At 32.4% G+C, this 20,202-nt stretch overlaps 1 protein-coding gene across 1 annotated transcript in view; it reads left to right on the forward strand.

Annotated features, from left to right (window-relative positions):
• Positions 1 to 20,202, forward strand: part of LOC126777197 (agrin) — an 81,333-nt gene that overhangs the window by 34,538 nt on the left and 26,593 nt on the right. The window contains exon 2 of the mRNA XM_050500170.1: positions 10,693 to 10,839. Coding sequence (XP_050356127.1) covers positions 10,791 to 10,839 — 49 coding nt within the window. The 5' untranslated portion in view covers positions 10,693 to 10,790. The remainder of the gene's footprint in view (positions 1 to 10,692; positions 10,840 to 20,202) is intronic.

Raw genomic sequence — 20,202 nt, forward strand, 5'->3', positions numbered from 1 at the left:
AAATTTCCTTAAGTAACAGACTTTGTCAAATACCACGTATTACAGCGAGATTATCATAGAAATCGTTCATTAATTAAAATCAGACATTCATGTATGGAAAGATTCTATCAAAAACTAATCGTTCTCCTTCAAATAGACGTTTACAAGATCTTTTTAATATACAGTGTAAATTAGATAATTCATATTTTTTCTGGCCGATTTATATTATTTTGCATATATATTTTTCATGTACATATTTACAATAATATTGTTTTGTAAACAGTAACAACCTGTTAATGTCCCACTGCTGGGCTAAGGCCTCCTCTCCCTTATGAGGAGAAGGTTTGGAGCTTATTCCACCACGCTTCTCCAATGTGGGTTGGTAGAATACACATGTGGCATAATTTCAATGAAATTAGACGCATGCAGGTTTCCTTACGATGATTTCCTTCACCGTCAAGCACGAGATGAATTATAAATACAAATCAAGCACATGAACATTCAGTAGTGCTTACCCGGGTTTGAACCCACGATCATCGGTTAAGATTCACGCGTTCTAACGACTAGGCCATCTCGGCTTTGTAAAACTAAAAAGAAACTTTTCTTAAGCGTCTACAGAACCCTAAATGCGTATTGTCTTGTCATTAATCGGAAACATATAAAAACATGTGAACCGACAAGACTGGTTTTTAGATATTGTGTAGGTGTAGAAAAAATTGTAATCCTCAACTAAGATTTCCTGTTAGCTTTCTCCGCTATCTTGAAAAGATATCTCTTTTAATCTTTTTACTACACAATGTTTAAAATCAGCCTTCTCAGTTCACATTTTCATTAAAATGTATATATAAAGCTGAATATTAAAAGTTTTCAGGTAACAATATAACATTTCCAATTTCGCGTAAACAACAGAGTCATATGAAAGTGTGTATCATTGAGGTTACTGGGCTGCAGTGAAAACAATAGATTCGAAATGAATTCGGGCCAATGCATCGATATTTTATACAACAATATTGTTACAATTGCCGAAGCTACGTTTCATTTATTTCTGAACAAAATAATTTGATTGATAATTAAGATAAAATAAATTTAATTTTTATGATGATGTCATACCCTTTTTTCAGCCACGGTGACCAATCTCAAAAGAGATTAGCTGATTGCGCAGGACATATTATATTCCACAAAAAGTGTGCAAACACAGATGCACTCTCATAATCCGATGGGACGACAATCCGACAGGACCGGAATGAGTTCAGGCGGAGGACCAACGGCTTTACGTGTTTTCCGAGGCATGGCGATATATATTTTTACACGCTTTTTATTATAATCTTTGTCATTATAACCATCAGGTATTTGTAACTAACGAAGTCATGTAAGCAAATCTAGACTCTATTTTAAACTAATTTTAAATTGCTGATGATCAGATTAATTATTATACAACAATGTGGTACCATAATGCTGGTCGGATGAGGTAGACGGCTACTACTCAATCATGTAATAGGTAAACGGACGAGCAGATATGCCACCTAATGGTAAGTGGACATCACCGCCAATAGACATTTTCGAGGTAAGAAATAATTACCATTCCTTGCATCGCCAATATTCTACCGCATAACAGCAGTACTTGGTGTACTGCTGTTTTGCGGTAGAATATCTATATTTCTGCTTAGCATAATATCTAATGAGTGGGTGGTACCCACCCAGGTGCGCCTGCGCAAAGCACTTCCACCAGGTATATTATTTTAATTACTGTTATTATTGAATAAAATGTTTATATATTAGAAAGCGATTAATATAGAAACATCAGTAATATGGCAGATATTAAATCAATCAATTTATAACGATGACTTATGACTGTGCCACTAAATGTTGTTTAGGGGAGGGAGTGAATAGTTAAATAATGTGTCTTTTTCTATATAATGTCAAATCTATTAGGATAAAAAAACATACAAAAACAAAGATAACTTTGCCTGATTTATTTGTATACATATATTAGGTCCTTACATATGAAATTAGCGTTTTGTCGTACTGGCCACTTTGATCTGAAATATCACCTCTTCGGTTAAGAATTCCAAATTCAAATTTATAAATTCATTTAGCTGGTATATTTGAGTCTTGAAAATAGTTATTCATTTGTTTTTCCTCATTATTTTTTTTTTGGCGTCGCTTATTACTGCACAATGGAAAACATGAAATATCGGTATATTTACGAGTACGAGTTCTACCGTGGCACCAGTGCTGCAAAAACAGCTCGAAAGATGAATGACGGCGCTGGTGTCGCAAAAGAAAGCACGGTACGTTTTTGTTGCAACGTTTTCGTTCTGAAAATTTCGACCTTCAGAACCAACCAACCAAAACCAAAGTGGAAAATTAAGAATTAAAGGCTATTGTGGAAGCGGATCCATCATAAAGCACTACAGAGATAGCTGCAGGCTTCGGGGTAAGTGATAAAACTGTATTAATCCACTTGAAGCAAATTGGGAAAGTAAAAAAACTAGAACGATGGGTACCTCATCATTTGAGTGAATCGAACTTGCAAACTCGCATTGACTGCTGTCTTACTTTGCTCAACCGACACAATAATAAAGGGATTTTAAATCGAATCATTACTTGTGATGAAAAGTGGATAATGTACGATAATCGGAAGCGCTCGTCGCAAGGGCTGAACCCTGGAGACCCAGCCAAATCCTGCCCTAAACGAAAATTGACTCAGAAAAAGTTACTTGTGAGTGTTTGGTGGACTAGCGCCGGTGTCGTTCACTACATCTTTCTAAAATCTAGCCAAACGATTACGGCAGATATCTATTGTCAGCAACTGCAAACCATGAAGGAAGAACCAGCTGCTAAATAACCGAGATTGGTCAATCGCTCTAGGCCACTGCTGATTCACGACAACGCAAGACCACACACTGCTTAACAAACAAACACTAAGTTAGATGAGCTAAAATTGGAATGTCTATGACATCCACTGTACTCCTCGGCCCTTGCTCCAACAGATTACCATTTTTTCCGGAATTCGGACAACTTCTTAAAGTAAAAAACTCTGAATCAATCATCGGAAACACTCCGATGCGAGTCCAAACCGCCTTCAAACGGTTTATTGATTCTCGCCCCCATGGTTTTTTCAGTAAAGCGATCAATGAACTACCTATGAGATGGCAAAAGTGCATAGATAACAACGGTGCATACTTTGATTAATTAAATATATCTTACAAAAAAAAAATGACTTTATATTCCTCCCGTACAAAACGCCAATTTCATATGTAAGGACCTAATATTTCAATCAATTTATTGAAGTCATTTTTTTAATAAACAAATACAATGAAAAAACCACAAAGATTTGACCTCAATGCTCATAGGTTTGACCTCAGTCTATTAATAAGTTAAATAAATGATATTTTTTATTAAAAATATGTAGATTGCTTAATCATTGCTTTTTCACTATCAAAATTACACTTTACAGATAAACGTAGATTGTTAACATATTAAACAATTAGCTACACTATGAAGTAAGCCTTTGGGTACGTGATTTCACTCACTCTTCTTTATGTCTGTTAGCCTGGTACACATACATACGTGTTTTTACACACAATGAACAAGACGTAAAACTATTTTTTTTATAATAAATTAAAAAAAAAATACAAAACATATACAGCTTACTCACTTAACTTACTTTTAATTATTTGTAATTATTTGTCTTTTATTGAATTAGTTAATTTACTCTTTTAAATTATGATTAATATATATAAATTAATTAATATTATTTAATGCAATAAAATACAACATTACTATTCTGGAAAGAAAAAAGATTAAAAAAAATACAAATTGATTGTTGGAATAACGTTCATATATATATTATCGAGGAATTAAATTTGTATTACAAAGTATAAAATAGGTTTCCGGTACAAGGCATTCGGGTGAAGATTTTATTCGCACGGCCTCTTTACGAACCATGTTACCCTGGTCCACCGACATACATTTTGTCATCATTATTTTGCACTTAAGGCCATGATCACAATAGAATTAACCTTCGACAAACAAATATTCGCTCCTATTTATTGAAAAAGTTCTTTTAAATAATATATTTAGGCAAACACATAAACAGTTCAGTATATTTTCTCCTCTATTTGTCAATCGATTTTCTTTTTTTGGTAACTATTGACGTGAATTGAATTAAAAGTTTGACCAAAAATATGTTCAAAACATAACCAATTCATTTGTTTTGTTCAAATTACAACTATACAATTAAATGAAGCTGAAGACTTTAAAGGGCTTACCTAAAACTTGCAGCCAAATTAGACCGTAAAATGCAAGACGCTGCCCGCACGCATTAAGGAGATGTCAATTAAAAAAAAAACGTAATAAATAATTTGGAAAATTACAAAAAAAAACATTCTAAAATGTCGTAACGACTTTATGGAATTGCCCTAACATGCGTATGTTACGACGCACTTAACGCTTATGCGTTTATGATTCCCTAATGACGAGTCTTTTCAAATCGTTTATGACATGCCAAGTTAAGTTTAACTGTAAATTTTAACCACGGCGACCTTTTTCATTCCGGCTATGAAATGCTTGTTAATTACGTTTACGAATTTGTCACTTTGATTTTCCAATTTGACATTGTACCTCGCACATATCACATTTTCTACCATCAAGCAGCGGTACTTAAGGTATTCAGGTTTCAAGGGTGGGTGGGCCAGTGTCACTACAGGCACAAGTGACATAACATCTTAGCTAACAAACGTTGGTGAAAATGTAAGGATTGGTTAATTTTTCTTACAGTGCCAATATCACTGTGGCGTTTATTATCTGTCCATCCGCGTGCCATTTTTAAGCAACAAAAACAAATCCACTGTTCAGTTGCCTTCATTTCTCTTGAGGATCAGGTAGCAGTAATCAGATATTCCACCTAGCTATGCAGGTTGGTAGTTGCAAATGTGGCAGAATACCATCTGTTACGTGTAGGTTTCCTCACGACGTTGTTGTTTTCCTTCACATTCTAACACGAGATGGAAATTTGCAATCTTCGCTTCGTGTTCAATGCATAGGACCGTCTTGGTCATTTGAAAGTTAATATATTTTCCCGCGTCTATTTTAGATGATATTTTTCAGATAAAAGGTACTTTTTCATACCTATAAGTAACGGACGATTCAAAAAGCTAAAGTTGAAGGGTTTAAATGAATATTCATTGAACCAAGCACCCTTAGCTCTCATCTTTCAGACTTAGGGATGCGTTTTTATCCAAGTACCAGCTTTTAAAATTATGCGACTCGGAAAGCTGGTATGCTGAATATGTGTACTTCTAAGCTTTATTACGTTTATTTATTTTGGCAGTATTATGTTACTTTGTGTCTGAAATGTTTTTGCTCATTTTTTGGACTCGGTTTTTGATAGAGACATTCCTTAATGTAAAAACTTTCGCGTAGTTATAAAGACTTTGTATGAGTTTTATTGAAGTACTTTATATTATTTTGTGGTGGTGGTTGGTGGTTTTAAAGTAACTTCTACACGGTTATAACTATGTTAATATAATTCAGTTTGCGCAAATGTTTAAGTATTTATTATTATTGAAGAAGAGGAATTAAACTTATACTATTGGAAAGGCAGTCTGGTAGCCTATAAAAATAACTGGTTATATGATATTTACTTTATTGCCCGCTTGTCAGGACAAGCAAGTGTTGGATATTAAAAAGTAGCGTATGTCCTTTCTTAGTGTTCAAACTTGCTTTATACTAAAATTCATCAAAATCAGTTCAGTGGTTTAGCCGTGAAAGGGTAACATACATACTGTCAAACTTGTCAGTTGCTTTCACATTTGGAATATTAGTTTATAATTATTATAGATTTACAGAAAACGGTATTCTAATTTGAACGAAGAAGATTTTTAATTTGAAATATAGGCAGACGACATAACCAATCGAAATATGTTTTATTCAAGATTATAATATTTTATGAATTGCCATTTCTTTATATTTTAAACTTTATTATACGTACTAGAAATAATATAAGTATAAAATACATGCTAACTATTGCAATATAATGTAAAACTATCATCGGTTTGGAATGTAGATTCTACCTTAAAGAACCGGTTGGACAGTATTTACTCATTTTTTTATAGAATTGGAAGTCCGCCTTCCAACTTCCCAACTTTTTTTATAGTATAGGTAGGCGTACGAGCGTATGGGTCACCTGATGATCACCGACGCCCATAGACATTGGCATTGTACGAAATGTTAACCATCGCTTACATCACCAATGCACCACCAATCTTGGGAACTAAGCTGTTATGTCCCTTGTGCCTGTAATTACACTGGCTCACTCAACCTTCAAACCGGAACACAACAATACCAAGTACTGCTATTTTGCGGTAGAATATTTGATGAGTGGGTGGTACCTACCCAGACGAGCTTGCACAAAGCTACCACCAGTCATTTACATCAATCATATATACATCCCATATGAAATTCAACGAATATAAGTCCAAACTGTTTTATAATCTATAATTTATATACAGCATATTATATTTTATTATTTATCGTAATAGTTCCTATTTTATTATAAGTCGTGGCCTGAATCATATAATTATTATACACCGATTCTCTCGCTAGTGTGTTTAAATTTTAACTTAAAATGGATAAAAGTCACATTACTTTAAGATACATTATAAATATTTGTAATATTATCGATTCGACGTTATAAATGTGACCATAACTCATAAACGTAATGCCGTAACTACTTCACTTAAGGTCAGGCAAATATAAATTTTAATATAACCGATGTTAGAGTAAAGAAATTCACTGTACACTGATTTCAATACTATTTTTTTTTTGTTTTAATTATTCCTTTAACACGAGATTTTTACGTAACGTCAGAAATTTACCAACCGTTCATCAGATATTCTACCGCTAAAAAGCAATATTTAGTTTTATTGTGTTCCTGTTTGAGTGCACCAGTGTTACTACAGGCATAAGGACATGTATCTTAGTTCTCAAGGCGCATTGGCGATTTATTTTTTTTATTTTTATGGAATAGGAAGACGGACGAGCATATGGGCCACCTGATGGTAGGTGGTCACCAACACCCATAGACATTGGCATTGTAAGAAATGTCAACCATCGCTTACATTATCAATGCGCCACTAACTTTGGGAACTAAGATGATATGTCCCTTGTGCCTGTAATTACACTGGCTCACTCACCCTTCAAACCGGAACACAACAATACCAAGTACTGCTGTTTTACGGTAGAATATCTGATAAGTGGGTGGTACCTAACCAGACGAGCTTGCACAAAGCTCTACCAGCAGTAAAGAAGTAAGAAACGGTTAATATTTCTTACAACGACAAAATCTAGGCACGGTGGAATACACTTATCAATTCGCTTATTGACCCATTCGTTTACCTATTTCAGCGTATTATTCAATAACATAATAATATTAAAAAAAACAATAAAGTCTTTTATTGTATGTTGTTTGGAAGCTACATCTGTGACGTGCCCTTATGAAATAAACTGCTACCGGTCATACCTACTATTAAAGTTTTCGTCGGCCAAAATGAGTACTCATTATTTAAATAATTATTACTTACTTTATAATGTCGGACGAAAATAACGAAGTATTCCGTAATGTTAATCTTCATTCCGGTTTGGATTTCTGAAGAAATAATTATTAATGACAACTTTAACCTGCTGTATTGTAAATAGGGTTAAGAGATTTTAGACCATAAGTTAATAGCGATAAGGAGTGCAATGCTGTGATACAATTTTGTAATCATTTTTATGTTCGATGGTTAAGTTGTTAAATTTGAAGTTACAATTTCATTAAAATAATTTTGAATATTTCTTTTACGATTTTTTTTAATGTGAGTTTACAAAAACCAAAAAATAAGCATCTTAAGTTTCCAATGCATTTAAAAAAGAATTCCAGAAACGTCATTATTCTGACAACCGTATAATACACATGTCTTGTGTCAAGCTTTAATAATACTGTCGTTACTACCGCACAAAACGAATTCAGCGAGTGCCAGGATATTATCTGAGCCAGTAGTCCTTTATTAGACCATAGAAAGTACAAGTACATAAATAACTGTAAATTATAAAAATGTACCGACGCAATAACAACAAAAAATGTTTTTATTGCTGCATTCAATTTTAACATAAAAAGTTAAAGAGGATATTAAAACTTTTAGCGTATTTTTTTAATGTCTGATTGCCTTTTTTATTTTTAATGTGTAATTTACGAAGACATAATTGGTTTCTGCTTAACATATTTTTTATAATAAATATATAAAAAGTAACTGTTTATCTTCTTTTTAAATTAAATAAATAAATCAATAATAAACAAAAGACGAAATGACGCGTTAGAAAAAAATTGTAGTCATTCTATTTCAACTTCAAATTCCCGCGTTTTACAAAGAGGCGCGCGAAACATACCATCTTAAATCGTTAAGGCATCAAATACGTACCGCAAGGTATTTGCGTATATTGATCAATATTATCGTAAAGTGGTCGATGCAAACTATAAAAATATATAATATTTCAACGTCCGCATCGATTACTTTACGACATAATCTCAAACTGCGGTATATCCAATCAGAGATTTAGAATTACTTATAGACCACCTATAAACCGCTATTAGGGTAATTGCATTACATCGAATAATGAATGAGGTACAACTTGTCACGTTCTTTTTTTAAATCCATATGGAGATGAACATACGTTTGCATGTTACTTGTAAAGTGAATCTCAATAGAGTCTAGATGCCTATGAATGTGAAATTTAACAGCCCACACAGCCGTTAGTGGATTAGCATTAGCATATTATAGAGGCGACAGTGTTTTTTTTATAAGTTTATTTGTAACGCTTTCTAGTCTCAACTACTCAAAAGATTATCATGAAATTTAGCCTCGCCCCCCACACACGGGTAGAGCCGCGAACAGAAATTAGTTAATTGTAAAATGAATTTTTCAATTCGTATTAAGATATTGTAGCTCGATCGGATCATCATTAATGAACTTGAAGATTTGTTAAGCAATATGCCTATTATAGATATAATATATATAATGTAATAATATCCTATAATATATAATGTAATAATTATTATATGCTCCTCCGGTCACTTACTTTTAAATTGTTACCCTTAATTAGTTTAAATAAAATTAAAATATAATGGGCTCTTACAAGTAATTTTGAGTCATCATTTTAAAAGATTGAAATGTCCGCCTTTTATTCCAACTACATATTGTGGTGGTCAAAAAGTATTAAATAAATAAATGTGTAGGCTTTTCCTTAAGAAGCCGAAATGTAAAGTGACCACCGATTCGGAATACTACCGTCCAGAAACCAGAAGTGTCTATTCTTTTCACATATTAAACAAAATGTTACAATTAACACAATTATAATTTATACTGCATGAAAAATCAACGAATACAAAATCCATGCATTTTAATCATTTATATAATATTTTACGAAGTGATACACCTTATTTATCAATGTTTTTCTTACCAGATATAAATAAGAGATAAATAAATTAAATAATCGTAAGCTAAAAATTTATAATACTATATCGTTAGTCTTGCTTTTGTGAGAAATAAATATTTATTATTATCTTAGCTCATAAATTATACAATGTTAGCTAAGCGTCTAGATTCCTAAACAGTATCGAACTTAAATTCAAGAATGTCGTTCAAATAAACCCAAGCTCCGTTTCAATGACGTCACAAGTAATGCAAATCACGTCACCCTAATTGGAATGTGGGAAGTCGTCCAGGAAAACTGTAACGTTCGTTGTTTAAATCAAGAGAGAAAGTGATGGACATACTCGTAACCCGCATGGGGTTTGCGGCCTGGTGTTTTAAATGCAGTCGGAGTTTAGGAGAAAACTCGGCTTTCGCTTACCGATTATATTAATGGATTTTGTAATTAGATAGCATATAATAATATATACATAAAGCATTGTACCAAGTGAACATGGTACATACGGAATCTAAATTTTGCCGTAACTCTTAAAATATTAAATTAAGTTATATACTTCAATGTTCAAAGTTCAAAAAGCACCGCGGTTGCTCCTTTTTTTATATAGCGGCTTAAAGTTTTATTTAATATAAATATATTACAATATATATATTATAAACGTACCATTCAACTGTTCCAAGTTTACAAATGATAAAAGGTGTAGGAAAATAATAGACTAAGCGTAGTACCGTTCGCTCGCTATATCCGGGGTTCGCTCACACCGCTAAGTTTTTCTTACTTTTTGCATTATTATACCAGTCCTAACTTCTAAACGAAAGGTCCGATTTCAATCATTTAAAAGGAATTTACATGTACATAATCATTGTTTATTATGAAGCTATTTAATTGTATAAAGATATCGTGATACGAATATCTTTCGATTCTAGCCGTGTTTTTTTGACAAAAAACAAAAAGCAGGTATTGTGATTTAACAATACACTGCAAGCTGCTGATACATTGGCACCGTAAGAAATATTAACCATTCCTCAAACTCCAATACGCCACTAACCTTGGCAACTAAGATATTATGTCCCCTACAACTGAAGCTTTACTGTTTCACTCGCCCTTCCAACTGGAACCCAACAGTATTTAGTATTACCGTTTGGCGGTATAATATATCACGAATAGGTATTACCTACCCAGACTCGTACAAAGCGCTACTACAAACTGAATTATACTTATAATTATTTTCCTTTGTTGCAGATCAAAACACCATGGACGACTGACCGTTAGCAAAAGTGTTGTTATATGAAGATATTAGTGTCCAAATAAAACTAAGTGTCATCATCTGTGTGTTCAAAATGGAGTTCAGGTCTCACTTCCTAGCGTCTGCAGCGTTTCTTATCATTGGTAAGTTTATTCATGTGATACATATATATGACATGAATCAAACATATAAGTATTTTATTGTACTAGTGTTCGCTCAGTGGTCGATAATCAGAATCGTAATTGAAAATTTAAGGAAAACATATAATTATATTTATTTATTAATAAAACTGAAACTCGTCAATAGCTACCGAACAAAAAAACGAAAGAAAATCCAATGATAGTGGAGAAAAAGGATAAGGTTTTATCTTTGCCTATATTTATTTATATATACATCTATACAGATATCATTATTTGATACGGAGCTTAGTTTTTTTTAACTAAATAACTGTTATAAAAAAAAATAGAAATTTTATTTTATATTTTTTTAATAACAGTTTACTTAATAATACATTACTTCTACTAAGAAATGAATAATATTAAAGATTATTTATTTAAAAAATATGCATAATTATGTTTAATTTTTTAATTATTAAAAAATTAAAATAAATTTTATATTAGCTTATTATATTTTATGCTTGATCTGTCGTACTATAAACCTATATTTTTACAAAAACAAGAGACACTAACATTAATCATGCTAAATAATTGATCGATTGAACGTGATCAATGACATGCGCACGCGCACCGACAATGACCGTTAATGTGACATTTCGATCTGTTATGTTTGTTCTTAACAAGTGATTTATCAATGGCTGAAGAATTGATTATAGAGCTATTTGAGTAATGGATAGAAATGTTTGATAGTTTTATAAATAGATAATTTGAAAATAATATATTCGAAAGCTGTATGCACATAGTGTTATTATTTAAAAATTATGTGAATTGAATTAAATTGTATTCGTCTAAAACAAAATATGTAAATATATACGTATAATAATAATATCCTGGGAAAATTTTCACACACGGCCATCAGATCCCAAACTAAGCTTGTACACAGCTTGTGCTAAGGAAACCAGACAACTGATATACTACATATACTATTTTTCTTTTGTAAATACATACTTATATAGATAATTACACCCAGACTCTGGACAAACAGACATGTTCATGCACACAAATATCTGTCCTGGGTGGGAATTTAACCCACAACCTTCGGCGTGAAAGGCAAATATATATTTTTGTTATATTATAATATTGTAACGAAGTATGTACGCATGCACACACAAGGGAGTAACGGCGGCAGCGGAGACGGCATAAGAGAGGGTCAAGCCGTTTGCCGTCGCGGCATATATACAACCAAAACAAAACTATACACCATGCGCGACGAATAGTAATGACCTAAAGCTATAATAAATAAGGATTTACATCAAATATCAGTGTGGCACATACCATATGACTTTTTTTTAAATTACGGCCTTACTTAGACACGTTGTTTATTAGACGTCTCAAGACGTCTTAAGCGTTGAGATATTTAATATATCCAGATAATAAATACAGACAATTTTACAGTTATTCTTATCAATAAGTAAATCATAAACAAACATTACAGGATAAATAGATCCAAAGAAATTCAGACAAGATATTTCCTTGAAAAACATGATAAATCTTGCAACCAGTCGCCCGACTTGTCTGGTGTATGATAAATGATGAGAATTTATCATCTGATTGTAATAGATTTGAATGTCTCGATGTAATATGATAAAATAAGCAAGAAATACTTTATATTTACAATAATATATACAAAAATTCTAATTATAGATTTAAGATATATAATTAAAGTTTATTTCAATCAGTATAATAATCATTAAGTTCAAAATATTTGAAATATACTATATTCAATTAGACTTTTACTGGTTACGCTTTATGCAAGCTCGTCTGGGTAGGTACCACCCACTCATCAGATGTTTTACACCAAAACAGCAGTACTTGGTATTGTTGTGTTCCGGTTTGAAGGGTGAGTGAGCCAGTGTAATTACAGGCAGAAGGATATAACATCTTAGTTTCCAAGGTTGGTGGCGCATTGGCAATGTAAGCGATGATTTCTTACAATGCCATTGGCATTCTATGGGCGTTGGTGACCACTTACCATCATCTCTCATCTTCTTCTCTCATCATCATAACACCATCATATGCTCGTCAATCTACCTATACTTTTAAAAAATATATAATCTTTTGAACCATTTACAGGATTTCATTGAATGTAAAGCTAACGACAGTTCGGAATGTAGTAACCAACAAGAACTGGCAAGGAACTTAATAATTCCTCTTTTTCACCACTTCTTCAGTATTCGAGATCACTAGTAACATACTAACAAACTTAATTATAGGATTACTGAAGTTATGTAACACCCATATAATAATTCGATTTGCAATATCAAAGTACTGTCAATATAGGATAAAAATCAAAACAAATAAAATCTAGCAACTGGTTGGTCAGCTAGTAAAGCTTATGTTAAGCGGTGAAGATTTATCCGTAATACGTTTGGACTTATCGTAAGTTAAGCTTTGCATAACATCGACGACATCGTAATTCATTATGGGTGCAACTGGTACTGTCAGGGATAATTTTATACTGGTTGCTGTGGATTCGATTTCTAGTCTCGATATAAATTATCACGAGCTGACATGATCGCGATGCTGTAATAGGAGTTATATGGACATCCATATTAAGCAAGAAGAAGATCGGAAAAAAATATGGATGGAGTGTGTGTGCGTGTGTGTGAGTAATGACATCTTCAAGGAATTAATGATGATATGACTAGATATAGAGGGAGGAAGACAAAACACTGCCGACTCGAGATAAAAGGGACTAGCAAATTATTGTTTTGGTAAATGATTGATTTGCCAACAATGTGCTAATGTACTAACTTTGGCAACTAAAGAGTTATGTTTCTTGTGCCTGTATTACACTGGCTTACTCACCTTTAAATCAGAAGAGTAAGAATGTAAGAATTTCGAAATATTTTCTCGAGATAACATCGTTATGTCAGTTTTTTACGTGACGTCAGAAGATAGAGCCTCTTAAAAATAGATCAGTGCAGTGAAGCTGGGATAATGTACCACATATGTACGAACATAATTAGATCATTTTGAAGATAACCGCATTAGTATGCAGTTGCGTTCCGTGTGTAGTTCTATGAATATTAAAATTTTGATAGTAGTGTGTCCATGTTTTAAGGTTTTTTTTTCTGATTTATCAATAGTCGGTACGATCTTTTTACTCTAGCGATGCCTTTTTTTATTTATTATTAACCCGTTCAAGTAAGTGTATATACTGCGTTAAGGGGGGGGGGGGCTGCCCCCCGCATCATGATTCCTGAATCATGATTGAATCTGGGACTTTCACATCGTTAGGCGACCCGTTAACCATTAAAATATTAATAGATATAGCGTATCCACCAACCCGCATCAGAATAACATGGTGGAATAAGCTCGTATTCTTTCTTCGGAAACAGATCACCTTTTACCCAGTAATCTTTGATATAATTGTTGCTATTTTTTCTATAATGTAATAAATTAATTTAGTTTTCTGATATTTTAATTGGTTTTTATTGTTCAGTTCAGTAAAAAGGTAAGCGTCAGCCCCTAAAAGATGCTTAACAAATAATATGATTGAAAATGAATATTTAATGATACAATGCTATTTTAGAATGGCAAATTAAGTCTACAAACCTCAGAATTCTTTTTGAGGAATGCTAACTACTCAGGGGTTTTTTTTACTGGAGAGAATTTTAAAACTCGATGCGTTATCCATATTATAATGGTAGATTAAAATACATACGGTCAAATATATTATTATAACTAATAAAAAATAATTGTTTCCTAAAATAAACATAAAATGGAAATGTCCCGTATATTTTTAATGTATGGTAACACTACCTATTTTAAACTATTTACATAATTTAATATAATTGATCTACACGTTTATAAAACGTCTCGTCTAACTTCCTTTTCTATTCTTTTCGAAACAAACCCAAGGAAAGTTTTATTTATAAAAAGATAAAAATATTCAGTCATTGTAATAAGAATTTTATAAAAGTTATTTTAAAGAATATTTTTAGAGAGATATGTGTTAGAAATACTTATTTAAGTACATTAATATTTCTAATAATGAAATATTTTGTTATTATCTTCAATTTAATAAAAATCGATTTTAGAACGTATTTTGTATTTGTAATTAAGAGAAAAGTATTTTTCGCGCGCTTTTTTAAAATTGAATGACTGTAAACGAGTTTATGTCAATGTAATATTTTGTTTAAATGATTGGAAGACAATCTTGAACTTGACAAGGTGTTGATGTTAATTCGGTATAAATTTTAATGCTTGAGAAAAACTATACATTTAAGATTGGTTGTAAAATCATGGCATACAAACCCTCAATATCTATGTTATATAAATGTCTAAAAAACTACGATATTTCCATGCAGTCTGAATTTTATTAAATGACGACGTAAAACTTTAATATATTAACAAAGCATTTGTTTATATTTCTATTTATCTACACTTATGTATAGCACCTTTAATCAACGTATACTATTCATAATATCAAAACGAAAAAGTTCGAGAAACACTGTTCTTCGTGAAATTTACTTTAATGTATTTAAAATTATTTATTAAGATCATTATAAGAGCAGTCTTTCATACTTTTTGAGTCGGGTTAGATTTCGTTATATTTTTATATAATATAAATAACTCCGAAAACGTCCGAACGGACGGACAGCTCATCGTGTTAATATACATTGGTCACAAGGACTCGAAGGAATGTAAATTAAAAGAAAGTACGCTTACCGTTCGTTCTAGTTTTGTTTAAATACAAAATCGTGTAAAAATAAAGTTCGCGATAAGATATACCGATTTACTGTTTAAGCGGTAAATGTGATGGGTGTATTTATTATACGGTCGCTTTAAAAGATAATTACGTGGCTATTTTTAATTAGACATAAAAGCACAATTTTATACGCAATCGTATTTATATTGACATTTGAAATCGATGGCGTGGCGGTTTTGCTTTTCAATGTATTTCGACGGGCCGGTTGGCGTGGTTGGTAGATATTTGCCTTTTAGGCGAAGGTTATGTGTTCGATTCCCATCCAGGACAGACATTTGTGTGCATGAACATATCTGTTTGTCCTGAGTCTCGGTGTAATTATCTATATAAGTATGTATTTACAAAAGAAAAATAGTATATGTAGTATCTCAGTTGTCTGGTTTCCATAGCACAAGCTCTGCTTAATTCTGTATCAGATGGCCGTGTGTGAATAATGTCCCAGGATATTATTTGAATATTTTATGTATAATGATAAATTTAATGTCACCATGTGATAAGAATGATTATAGATTTTTTTACAAGCTGAGAGGCCTCAGTGGAACAGGTGTTTTTTTATCGAAGACTACGAGTTCAAATCCGAGCTAACGTCTCTAAATTTGTATAATTAATAATTCTGTTAATACTCTATTCTCAGCTTATAAACGCTTCATAACCCTAAACCGGTGATGAGACACTTTCTCAGCACTGAAACGTTTACAAGCATATTACTTTAAACGCCAAAGTTACTTTTGAATATGACGTTTAATTACGATAAAGTCGCTACAAATTCTAAACATTTTTAATTAAGTAACTTCAAAAATGCACTTTTAAATCGTCATGTTACCATGTTTAATTAAATGTAAAGCTACCAACGTTTCGCATAAAAATAACAAGCATAGTTCGAGATTTATAAGGAGACTAAACAACATTCCTGAACAAAATAAGAAGCGAATAGTAGTCTCAATAAAAACCAGTCACTAGAAACGACGCAGTGAGAGTGGATTCGATGAAGGAGAAATTTTGTAACATCGCTCGCTACAGGTTCAATGTCATAATAATGTTCTTATGGGGAAGAAGAGCCGAGATCGCCCTGTGCTTAGAACAAGCCGATGATTGGGTCCATTGAACGGGTTCAAACCCAAGTACCACTAAATTTTTGTGTGCTTTATTTGTGTTTATAATTCCTCTCGTGCTCGGCGGCGAATGAAAATATCGTGAGAAATTATTTTTTTATATTATTGGCGAAAAGCCGAGATGGCCTAGTGGTCAGAACGCGTGAATCTTAACCGATGATCGTGGGTTCAAACCCGGGCAAGCACCACTGAATTTTCATGTGCCTAATTTGTGATTATAATTCATCTCGTGCTTGACGGTGAAGGAAAACATCGTGAGGAAACCTGCATGTGTCTAATTTTATTAAAATTATGTCACATGTGTATTCTACCAACCCGCAATGGAGCAGCGTGGTGGAATAAGCTCTAAACCTTCTCCTCATAAAGGGAGAGGAGGCTTTAGCCCAGCAGTGGGACATTAACAATCTGCTACTGTACTGTACTGTATTATTGGCGGACGGGGACATGATCCATCTGATGTTAAGTGGTCACCACTGCCCATAGACGATGTAAGAAGTATTAACCATTCCTTACATCGCCAATCGCTGCACTACCAACCTTGGGAACGAAAATGTTATGTGCCTTTAGTTACACTAGCCCATGCTTAAAACCGGAACGCAACAATACTAAATATTGCTGTTTCGTAGTTATAATATAATAAGATACATGAAGTATGAAACATTATTTTCGATCTTATGTCTCATGACTATTCTAATAAGCGATAGTATTATAGTATATAGTGTCCATCAAATTATATGATATTCTCAAGAAGCTATTTATTTACTGTCTAAAATAGAGAACCGCTTACTTAATTAAAAATCTCATTCAAATACGTTATATGCTGAATAGAAACCTTTAGGGCTATTGTGTGAGAACAAATTTGAAAGTCACCGCAGAAAAAGGTTGTGAAATGTAAAATAAAGCGATATGCGATATTGAGTATAATATTTATAAAATTTCAAGTATACATGCATCAATATAGTATATCAACATTGAACATTTGTAAACATTTCACGGGTGAGTAGTGAAATGAGTCCTTAAGAAGGGTACAACTATATGAAATTGTTTAGTGTTAAAGAACTCAGCTTGCAAAATATGTACTACATATCATATACTATATCTAAATTTGTAGTTAATTAAATAAAATGTGTTGAAACTATCGATTCATTTTTCGTATTATTCTTTTTTTTTTATAGAATAGGAAGGCGGACGAGCATATGGGCCACCTGATGGTAAGTGGTCACCAAACGCCCTTAGACATTGGCATTGTAAGAAATGTCAACCATCGCTTACATAGCCAATGCGCCACCAACTTTGGGTACTAAGATTTTATGTCCATTGTGGCTGTAATTACAATGGCTTACTCACCCTTTAAACCGGAACACAACAATATCAAGTACTGCTGTTTTGCGGTAGAATATCGGATGAGTGAGTGGTACCTATCCATAACCAGAATCGTCTAACTAGTTGAAAAAACAATAAGGCAAGAGACGTTATACCGTTTGCCGTCACGGTATACGAGCCGATCTTGCCCCCGAGGAGCAGCATTAGCCGTTAACACCAAAAACTACAATTCAAACATCAAATATATCTTGCTAAGCCCTTCGCATTCAATATTATAACAAACGTGTTTGCAATTTCTCTTAGCATAATTTAACAGTCAAATAATGGAGATCTATTGAACACAAGGCACATAAAACAATTATTATAAGCAATTTTGAGCTTTAGGCCTTTGAATGTTAGGCATAGATTGGCTTTAGCTGTCTTAAATGTATGACACTACGGAACGTTATGACTTTCTCAAAGTCAATACGCGATGCAGTTGTGAATTACGATCATCGAAAGCTCTCTCGTATAAGGGCACGTTTACATTTGGCATATAGACTTCCACTAAGCCAGAAACTTAAAAAAAAATTAAAAAGAATTATAAATGACTATATGAAATCGAGCTAGTACGGAAGAATAACCCGGCCAAGTTTGATGAGACTAAACAAAATTTTAGATAAAACTATACATATATATATATATATATATATATATAAAATAATACTTGCATATAACCACACACACACATAAAAACGGACGCGCGCATATGATTTTCGCATTAATATTAACATTTGTTTATTGTACTTATTAATAATATATATATTTTATCTCTACTTTTTATTTTCTTATAATTTTTCGTAATATAACATTGTAATATATACAACAGTGTTTATTACACTGTTGATTACAAATAAATAAATAAAATAATATATTATTTAAATTATTAGAACATGTTTTAATTAACATAAAGATGTATAGCATTAATTTACTTACTTAGATAAGTTTCACGATTGTTTTCAGGTTGCTTAGTGTGTTTTAGTGCCTTTATGGTTATGATCACTATCTAAATACAGATATTGATCTAAGTTGCTTTCACTAAGTAACACCAAAGTATGATCAGGTAGGTAGTGTGTGATTATAAATATATAATTATATATTGTAACTATAAGTAAATAAATATATATAGGTATATATTCGTAATAAATTACTCAGAATAACAGAGAACTAACAAAAACTGAAATTAAAATGTCGGATCTACATTACTTAATTATGATACTTAATGATGATAATTAAACTTGAAACATGAAATTAGGAATTACATTTGAAACCATGTTAATTATAAAATGTATGAGTTCATTAATCAAACTTAAAGTAGGCCCGACTTTAGTTAGCGGAACGACAGCCTACAAAAAGCGAGAACATTTTTTGCTTAAGAAATGCGATACACAAGTAAAATTTTAAAGAGAAAGTTAATCTATCATGTAGTTATGTGATGTCTTATCTTGACCGATTTCGGTCACGGCGGCCATTCACAACGGACAGCCAATTGTGTATGTCACATTATAGTGCACAAGTTTGCGCTAACAAAAGTGGATTCTGTTGTATGGTCACGGAAAATGTATTATGACCTCGAAATGCACATGATACAGTTCAAAAACGGATTCATCTGCTTTCAAGGGTACGGAAATGTACAAACTTTCAACAGACTCCGGGCTGCTATAGAGATTTTATCGAAGGAAAAATCAATAGCTTTTAATTAGTGCCACCAGTGACGGTTAAAAATATATTATAACTGAAACAATTATCTGAAATCTAACAAAAACTGATTAAAAAAAAATAAATATTTTTATTGGCTTTAAATTGTGGATCCGATTTTAATTAAACGTTAAACGATTTGTACTTAGGACCTCGAGATCGCGGTCTTATAAACTAGCCACTAGACAAATGAGTCGGTCATGTTATTATGAGTTCAAACTTGATGAGTTCATTGTATTTTACTGAACTTAGCGTAAAAAAAATCAATAAAATAATTAATTGCAAAAAGAACGTTCCGTTACACGAGTCTTATTAGTCATTTAATTAAAACTTTTATAACGTAAATAAACCTATACCGTAAAATTGGTCTTTTTTTGTCTAAATTTAAAATTTATGTTCGAATTATAAAACCAGCCAATTCGATGACCTTAAATTTTTTTTTTA

This window comes from Nymphalis io, chromosome 22 (assembly GCF_905147045.1).
Source record: "Nymphalis io chromosome 22, ilAglIoxx1.1, whole genome shotgun sequence".
Lineage (NCBI taxonomy): Eukaryota > Metazoa > Arthropoda > Insecta > Lepidoptera > Nymphalidae > Nymphalis > Nymphalis io.